The sequence below is a fragment of the Labeo rohita genome, chromosome 7 (assembly GCF_022985175.1).
Source record: "Labeo rohita strain BAU-BD-2019 chromosome 7, IGBB_LRoh.1.0, whole genome shotgun sequence".
Lineage (NCBI taxonomy): Eukaryota > Metazoa > Chordata > Actinopteri > Cypriniformes > Cyprinidae > Labeo > Labeo rohita.
This window is the reverse complement of record NC_066875.1, coordinates 8,364,831-8,374,419: the sequence shown is the minus strand read 5'-3', so window position 1 is coordinate 8,374,419 and position 9,589 is coordinate 8,364,831. Positions and strand designations below refer to the sequence as shown.

Sequence of the window (9,589 nt, the reverse complement as noted above, 5' to 3'; positions counted from 1 at the left end):
TGAAAACAGTGCCAACAGAGTGAGGGTGTGACAATTATATTTACAAAACACTAGTAACTCCCCCCAAAAATACATTAATAATATAAATATTAGCTATAGAAATATGTCCTAATCCCCAATTTCTCTCCTTTTTCTATTAAATAAAAACTTACATTTTACAAAAGAGTCAGTAAATATATATAAATATATATAGAGAGAGAGAGAGAGAGGTAAAAGAAGAAAAAAAATCACAATTTAATATACACACATTACAATGACAATTTCATTTTCAACTACTGAATCTCACATGAGTAGTTTTATATTATGTTAATAATGGAACATCCTGTTTTGGTTATGAAAACACCCAGAGATAACACCCATTGTGACAAATTTTCGACATCAGTTCTCAAAGCTGTAAAATACTACATTTATTTTATCTAATGCAAAACATAGCCTACTTTTAAGTTTATTGTTAACCCAATTTAGTGCATTGCTAATGCATTAAGTAAAATGACATGGCTACATTTTGTAAATTAGTTTTGTTAAATATTCTTTTTTATTTACATGTTTTTATGTTTGTTTCCAAAGCAATGCTATCAAGTTTTCCATAGTGAGTCAAATTATAGTTTGCTCTTTCCATCAGTGTCCTCATTTATTCAAATCAATTCTTTAGAAGGAAGTTATAATCTTTTTTTTTTTTTTTTTTTTTTGGTATTTAGAACATAGAGTGTCATGATAATGCCATAGTACTTTTTGTAAGTATGAAGTTTTATCTTCATGTTTTGTACTGCTTTATTTTTTAATGAAACTGTTTTGTTTATCTACGATAAAGACTAAAATGTTTGTAATGTTGTAAAATAATCACAGCTACCAAAATGAGTACAGTATTACAATATAATCAGAAAGAAACTAAGTTATACCTAACCCTTAAGAAACAGTAGTCCTGAGGATTTGGTAATTTCATATAATATTATTTACTTATATTATGTCAGTTAATGTCATTTGAAATAGTAAAATAGCCCTTTTGTGCTGGCCATTGCAATTTTTTCATTTGTACACAGATGTATGTGTGTATATATAGCCATTGTATTGCTGAAAACCAAATGCAAAACCAAAGGCTTGCCAATGCACTCCGTCATCGATAGAGTGTGACTGAAGCCACAAAATTTGAGTTTGGTTCTTCATTTCTCGGTATGTGTGAACTGCAGACTTTCCACAGAGCTGTCACAACTTCATCCTTGATGACCAGAAAAACAGTACAGGTTATGTGTGTATTTAAAAAAATATATATGTTTTGATTATACATCTATTAGGCCTGTATAGCCTACATGAATGTTTTATGTAGTGTAGTGTATATAATTACGTAGTGTTTTAAAACTATTTATAAACTATTTGCATTTACAATAGTTGATACAGAAGTTGAAATCTTTTGTATTATATGCATTCTTTATTGCGTATTCAATATGTTGTAATCGATTTGTCTTTTTGTATTTTATTGAATTAATGTCATTGATATCCTAATTTGTTCCACAGAGATATGACACTCCTGCTACTTCTGGTCATGGTCCATGGAATGGTGGGAAATACACATTCAGAAAGCGATAGACAAAATTCACAATCCAACGTTCATCCAAGTTCAAAAAATCCCAGCTCTCCCCCTTGTAAGTTCCTGAAACCCTCCTCAAATTAGACTATTTCAGTATTCTTAGACTTGTACTTTATATCTTAGTATTAGAGACAGATACCTATTTTCTCCATCACCATGAGAATTTTTTGTTGTATAAATTCTGCATTTTCATGATCTAAAGGTAAATGTACATACACTACTGATCAAAAGTTTTGAATATTTTTTTTAATATTTTTTAAAGAAGTCTCTTATGCTCACCAAGGCTGCACTGATTTGATCAAATATGAAACAGTAATTTTGACAGTATAATTGAATAAATTTAACACTAAAACTATTAAAATATAAAATATATATAAAACTAATTTTGTTCATTTCAAGCTAATCTGTTTTTGAGTTTTCCTTGTAAAAATTCAATACAAATAAACATTAAGATATTTTTTTCTTTGTGATTTAATAATTAGTGAATTAAAGAGTTAGAATGTCAGACCTAAGTTTGGAAAAAGACAAAAAGTGTCTGATTACTTACTGCATTTTTTTCCTCATCTATTTTTGTACCAGATCCACCACCTAAGTCTGATGCATCCAAGATCAACTGTTGTAAAAAGGAAGTGGACAACCTCAGAGCTGTTTGTGTCTCAAACAATAAGCACTCAATAATGAACATTCCAAGTATTACAAATGAGTGCCCGAAAATGTTACAAAGTGAAACAGCTTTGAAAACCTACAACAGGTACCTATCTTACATGTAAGATCTAAACAAACTGCTTGAATTTTGTTTTGATTTGGTTGAATCCCTGTTAATGACATCATTATGCAGAGCGGAGAGAGAATTCATAAACAGAATTTTGGAAAATACTAATTATTCGACTGACTACAATTTTGGGAGTATCACTTTGACTGTGGTTGAGAAGAACCTAACAAAGTGTTTTCCCCCAATCACTGATGGAAAAGTAAGACTCTTCTTCCAAACATCCAAAAGATGGCATCATTTTCTTTAAGATGGCACCGAGACAATGTAACAACTTGCATGTAACACTGCTTAAAAAGGTCATATAAAATACATATTAGGATAGTGTTAGTGATACAGCAAAATTACTTACTCCATCTCTTTTCATCGGGCACAGGAGGATTTCCAAAATAACCATGAGGCCAAGCAGAAAGTTGAAGTAGCCTTTTACGATTCCTTTCACCAGTGTGATGTAAAGTTTTTCATTTGTTGTTCTAATTGTTTTATAAAACTATTGAAACTGTTAACTTAACCCCTTTACTCTATATTATAATAACCTGCATGTTGTCTGTGGTTGTGAATTTACACCTGATAAATGCTTCTATAATGTCCAAGGCATATGGATCGATAAAGCAAAAATTACTTCATTCATTTCTTTTCATTTTAAGGTGTCTAAGACAGCTCCAACAATACAGACATTGATCCCAGTGGAGGTCTTCCAAAATGTATCTGAAGCCAAGCAGAAAGTTGGAATAGTTATTTACAGCTCCAGTCAGCAGTTTAATGTAAAGTTTTTGTTTGTTGTTCTGACTGTTTTATAAAACTATTGATACTGTTAACTTAACCCCTTCTATTATTATATTAACCTGCATGTTGTCTGTGATTGTGTATTTACAGCTAAGAAATGTGTCTATAATGTCCAGTGTCATACGGGTTGAAGTTTTTGATCGTGACATTGTGAATTTGACCAATCCACTCATAATGCATTTTCCAGTGAATAACTACACAAACCACTCAACCGTAGGTGTACCTTTTAAAATCTTCTCAAAATGCCCAAAGAATTGTATTATTTTGTTAACTCCGTTTTTGTGTTGATATTCATAGAAAAGCTACATATACTCCTGTCAATACTATGTTGAACAAGGTGGGTTGGAACAAAAGGAATACACTCAAAAATGAAAACTCTGTCATCATTAATGCACACTCATGTTGTTCTTAGTCCATATGCTGTTTTTTTAATATGAAGAATTTATGAAGAATCTACATGCATTATTTTCCAAGTAGTGTGTCAAGCTCCAAAAAGGAAAAGAAATCTGTAAAAGTGCCATAAAAGTCACAGCCATTTGGTAATTTTTGTACTAAAATGTATTAATAATATAGAATATGCAGGAAGCAACACCTGGAAAACAGACGGCTGTAACACCACTCAGATCAGTGATGGTGTTGTGAAGTGCTCCTGTGACCACATGACCCCATTTGCTGTGCTTCTGGTGAGTACTGAACCATTCATCCAGGCCATTACTTAAATGTGTAAAGTAGCAGAAATCACTCTGTGCCAATGTTTTAAATTAATTCCCTCCTCCACTACCACATATACCATTTGTCCCTCCTTGACTCTAAATAGGTTGAGGTGAATAACATTGATGGACAGCAATGGGAAATCTTGTCATATATCAGCTATGTAGGCTGCAGTCTGTCTGCGGTCTTTTCTGCTTCTTCTATCTTGACGTTCATTTTCAACAGGTGCCGTTTCATCTGTTTTCACGTAATTGTGTATATAATCTGCACTTTCATTCACATTACTCTTTACAGTGATCCCAAAGTGTGCATATAAATTCATCAAAGCATGTACAGTGAGTGGTAAAAATTGTGAAATTCATACAGTATATGTTTCACAGGAATGCAAGAGCAGAAGTGTCCAGCAGCATTCACGTGTCTCTGAGTAGCGCTTTGTTTCTCCTCAACATGAGCTTTATGTTCAGTGAGTGGGCCGCTACATGGACAGTGAAAGAAGTGTGTGTGTTTACTGCTGTGACTATACACTACAGCCTGCTGTGTTCTTTCACATGGATGGCTATTGAAGCCTTGCACCTCTACCTTCTTCTGGCCAGAGTCTTCAACATTTACATCAAATACTACATGGTCAAGTTGTCCCTGATCGGATGGGGTGAGCATCAAGACTAAGGGTGTACTCACACTAGGCAGTTTGACCCGTGCCCGAGTGCGTTTGACCACCAAAGCGCGGTTCGTTTGACTAGTGTGAGTGCTCCGAACCGTGCCCGGGCGCGGTTCGTTTAGCCGTCCCTGGCCCGCTTGGAAGAGGTGTGCCAGAGCACGGTTCAGTTGGACTCGGGCGCGGTTCGCATGTAGTGTGAGCGCTAACCGTGCTAGAGCACTGAACAGGACGCGTGACGTTACGTTTTTTCCCGATGTACGGGAACTGTAGTCGGTAATCAAAGCTGCAAAGTCCGTGCCGCACTTCAGCTGGTACCTTGCAAACCTCCTCATACCAGCAGCGCGATTGCGTGAAAATTTTCGGGCCACAAAAGCGATAGACCTGTTCAGCAACAGGCTGTGAGAGGGCTGTGGACAACTGCGGACCAAACGACTCAAAATTACTATCCACAAAGTCACCAGAGCGATGGACTACATTGCGTTCAGCGAGAGCGCCGCTCTTCCTGTTTATACTGAAACCGTCGTACCATAATGACGTAAGCGTGCTCCGGCACGAATGCTGAAACCCTATGTGAGTGCAGGCCAGAGGGGGAGTGGGGAGGCGGGACAATCGTACTCGGGCCTGGTTCACGGCAACCATGCCTAGTGTGAGTACACCCTAAATGTGCAGTAACATTGTAAGAACAGACTCATAGAACAACTCATAAGTCAACACTGGCAGTGTTTGCAACTTATTTACAGAAATCAGAATTGCTACAGCAATCAAAATTGTGAAAATAACTCCTAAACCATTTGCCATAGACTCATGTGTCTCATATCATTGACAAAGGGGCTGTTTAAGGAGCTCCTATTTCATTTCAGCCATTAAAATTTTTCAGCCAAGTAAAAACCTAGAACAATGAGAAACTCAGAAGTGAAAGATATCGCAAGATATAAACTCGCAATTCTGAGCCAAAAAAAAGTAAAATAGATAATAAGGTACAATTACAGTACGTTTTTTAATTCATTTTTACTTCTGGCACGTGTACTGTAGTAATTTCTTCAAGTTTAGAACTTGCAAACAATTTTAGGGAAAAAAAAGATTTAGTATCCACCATTGTTTCGACGCCGGAGCACAAGTAGATAAGAATGGCTCCTAAACGATTGAGGTGTTCTGTTGTTTGATGAAATAACGAAAATATTAGTCATCATTTACTCCCAACATCTGAGCCACTGAAGACAGAGAATTATTTTTGTTAGCGTAAATCGTTCAAGATCCAGCTTCATCTACAGAAGAAGTGATTATATTGCTTTTTTTTACAATATGTGTGCACAAATATGCATTAATTCATGCTTAATTAATGCACAGATAATCACGAGTTAATGTATTATTCATGAAGAACTAAACCATTTATTAATGATTACTACGTCAGCAACTAATGAACATTCTATATGATTCATAGATTAAGTAATCAATAAATTGTTATTAGATAAATGTGTCATAATGTATTAATTCCCTAATAACCTATTTTATTTACTAATAATGTAAATTCATATGTTAATTACCACAGTGGTCAAAGCTATGTACTTCGACTTCCAGTTGTCTGCTTTAAATACTCATTAGCTAATGATTTGCAAATGTATTATTATGCTGTGACTTTACGGAGGCACAGAACTATTAAATAATTGTTAAGTAATATGTCATTGTGGTTATGGATATAGAATTAGTTAATCATGTGCCTCAATGAGTTGGAGCCATGCATTTTCATGGGTTGAAGCCATGCATTTCAACTTCCAGTTGTCTGCTTTAATTAATCATTAGCTAATGATTTGCAAAGATATCATTATGTTATGACTTTACTTGAGGCACATGACTAACTAATTCTAAATCCATAACCAATGACATATTACTTAACAATTAGTTAATTGCTCTGTGCCTCAACAAGTCATAACATAATGATACCTTCGCAAATCATTAGCTAATGATTAATTAAAGCAGACAACTGGAAGATGAAATGCGTGGCTTCAACCTACTGTGGTAATTAACACATGAATTTACACTATTAGTTAATAACAATAAGTTATTAGGGAATTGCATTATGACACATTTAACTAATAACAATTTATTGATTACTTAATCTATGAATCATATAGAATGTTCATTTGTTGCTGATGAAGTAATTATTAATAAATGGTTTAGTTCTTCATGAGTAAAATATTAACTCATGATTATCTCTGCATTAGTTAAGCATGAATTAATGCATATTTGTGCACCCGTATTGTAAAGTGTTAGTGGTTTTTCTATGTATAAATCTTTGCAAATTGCCTTTCCTAATAATATGCTGCTTGGCAAGTTCCATGACAAATGCGGATAAAGTTAACAGTTTCAGAAAACTGCTCGTCACCCCACGGAAGAGAGAGGCGGGGTGAGCAGAGCTCATCAGTATTTACAGGGACATGCACCGAAACGGGTCGCTGTGAACAAAGCTGTTTTTGACAAGGTAAAAAGGGTGTTGTTTTACACCACCACTGAGAAATTTGAACCAAAGTATGTATTCCGGTCTCTCTCTTGAAACCAACACAGAAGTGACTTAAACTGCAATTCATCGACTGGCCTCAAGAGACTGGCTGCAAAAGGGAGTCAATCCCATAAACACCCCATGTTAAAATGGCCAACTTTACATTTTAGCGTTCAAAGGGGTACTCGTGAGCCCCCCGTTTGTGACCGCTATGCGCCCTCGATACGCACTTCTGCCGAGCCCGCACCGGCGCGAGCTCCACTGCAGACTTCTGCCTGACAGTCAAAGCGAAATTACGTCATGAAAGTGCGGACTCAGAGGAGGACCATGACGGTTTAGGGTGCCATTTGGCACAGGGCCTGTATTGTTTGAGCGATCAGAACCATGTATTTCCATACTATTCACAGTATTTTTGACGCAGATGTCATTATTCAGTAACAGTATGGGCACTATTACAGTATTTTGTTTGCTACAAAAAACACGTAAAGAACATAAAAGCAAGTGTGGACATTCATAGTTTGTGTTGAAGATATGATGCATCACAAATGGAAATTTTGCCTATATTTCTATATTGCCTATATACTGTATGTTTTAGACACTTTTAGATACAAAACTGGAATGAATGTCATCTTTCGATCTCTTGGCAAGCAAACTAACTGCATGAATTTACATGAAGGCTTCATAACAAAGGTCCAAACTTCCCCTATGACTCTGATGCATAGCCTACTTATTAATATTAATCACAAATATTAGTGGCAAATTTAAAAAAACTACTTTCCTATAATCATATCTTTTGAAACTCAGAAAATCACCAAATTTGAAAAAAAAAAAAACAGGGTTAACAATGACAGTTTGCATGTTAAGTATTACAAAGTAGGCCCCCCAAAAAACCCAGACATGATGTAATAATATTAGAAACATTAAAAAATTATGATTAAAGTGTAGATTTGCTCATCCTGCAAACTCTTCCTCTTGACAGGTGTCCCTGCTGTTCTTGTTGGATGTTTGCTGTCAATTCAGCAACTCACCCATCCATTTTATGGCTATAAAAATGTGACTTTATCAAATTCAAATGCAGCCAGTCTAGTGTGAGTCCTCATAACCTTTTCATTTTTACCTTGCTTTTATCTCTTCTTCAACTTTCAGCATTGTTTATTGTATGTTGTACAGTTGCTGGATCACAGAGCCTCTCATCCTGTACGGCGTGAACCTTTGCTACTTCACCATCGTATTCCTGTTCAACACAATAGTTCTAATCACAGTGTCCAGACAGATTTTTAAGCTAAAGAAAGTGGATAACAAGCATAAGAAAATACCAGTGAAGGATGCCAGCACAGTGCTAGGCTTCATGTGTCTGCTGGGTACATCATGGGGTCTGGTTTTTCTTGGCTCTGGATATACCAGCTATCCAATACTCTATGTATTCTGCATTTCAAACACAATGCAAGGTAGGTTTCCTCTTAGTCACAGAATCATAGTGAAGGTAAAAAATAACTAAATAAAATTCCTGAATTCATAGATGCATAGTGTTGTACAATATGATAATACAGCTTTGTCTATCAAACTTATTGTTGACAGGGTTTTCTATCTTTCTGTGGATGTGTCGGACAACAAGGCCAGAAAAACAGAATGCGGCTCATACCAAGTCTTTATCCACTGTGGATACTTACACCATTGAAAAACAAAAGGAATAAATGGCAGATAAAAATAACTGGAAGTAAATAACACTGCTAGCCTTCCAAATTCAAATTACATATGAAGGTACCTACTTTTATGTTAAAAGTAGAGTGAATACAGTGAACTGTTTTAAGGGGACAGCCAATTGTAGTGGTTTCTAAAACCACAGTGGACATTATTGAGTATGCTCATTCAATCCCAAAATCCACCGCAATGACAAGTGTACCACCGATATACACTCAGTGGTTAGAGAATACCTGTAATGCAATGGGAAGGCCCTGATATCCCCCCCCAACCCGATATACTTTAAGTTAAATCAAACGGGTGTCATTTCAAACAAAATAAAATGCCAAATACTGTCTTTTGCATACTATATAATGCATACTACATATTCGGAGGCAACATCTCTGTCTGAATCCGCCACCCATTTTCATTTACTCACTGAAGTAGACTAATGTTGGGATTTGTGAATGATGGTATAGGGTGCGATTTTGGATACTTTGCAATCATTTACTTTGTCACAGATAACATTTCAATATTGAACTTTAGAGAGGTTTCACTATATTTACCATGCAGATGCATAATGCTGAGTATTTCCTTCATGCTATTCATAGTACATCAGAAGACAGATAATGGGTAACTTGTCTTTTTTTCCCCTATACTGTACATTTATTTAAGTTGCATGTTTCATTGAGGGTTTCATTTAAAAAATCATAAAATGTAATACAAAATTGTAAATGCACTGTTTTTATTTACATTTAGCAATAAAGCTAAGTCTAAAATGCTGAGTTCATGTGTGGGTCTGTTGAGTTCATTAGTAACACAAATGCATTCAGTACCTCTCTTCATTTGATCTGGAAAGCATCTGCTCTGTGCAAACATCTGACAGACGTCTGTAAGATGTCA

General features: G+C 35.6%; 1 protein-coding gene across 4 annotated transcripts; it reads left to right on the top strand.

The window, feature by feature from the left end:
• The first annotated feature begins 709 nt into the window (after positions 1-709).
• Positions 710-8,964, top strand: LOC127167732 (adhesion G-protein coupled receptor G2-like). Of its 4 annotated transcripts, none has more exons than XM_051113929.1 (14): positions 710-1,241; positions 1,513-1,640; positions 2,165-2,336; positions 2,424-2,556; positions 2,731-2,805; positions 3,002-3,118; positions 3,231-3,353; positions 3,438-3,477; positions 3,714-3,823; positions 3,958-4,076; positions 4,232-4,500; positions 7,986-8,094; positions 8,177-8,454; positions 8,585-8,964. In XM_051113929.1, the coding sequence occupies exons 2-14, from the start codon at positions 1,517-1,519 to the stop codon at positions 8,698-8,700; spliced, it is 1,785 nt and encodes a 594-aa protein (XP_050969886.1). In that variant the 5' UTR covers positions 710-1,241; positions 1,513-1,516; the 3' UTR covers positions 8,701-8,964. The 4 variants fall into 4 exon arrangements, with proteins under 4 accessions (XP_050969886.1, XP_050969885.1, XP_050969888.1 ...); XM_051113928.1 differs by having other exon boundaries at positions 710-1,246; XM_051113931.1 differs by lacking the exons at positions 710-1,241; positions 1,513-1,640; positions 2,165-2,336 and having other exon boundaries at positions 2,445-2,621.
• The last annotated feature ends 625 nt before the right edge of the window (positions 8,965-9,589 follow it).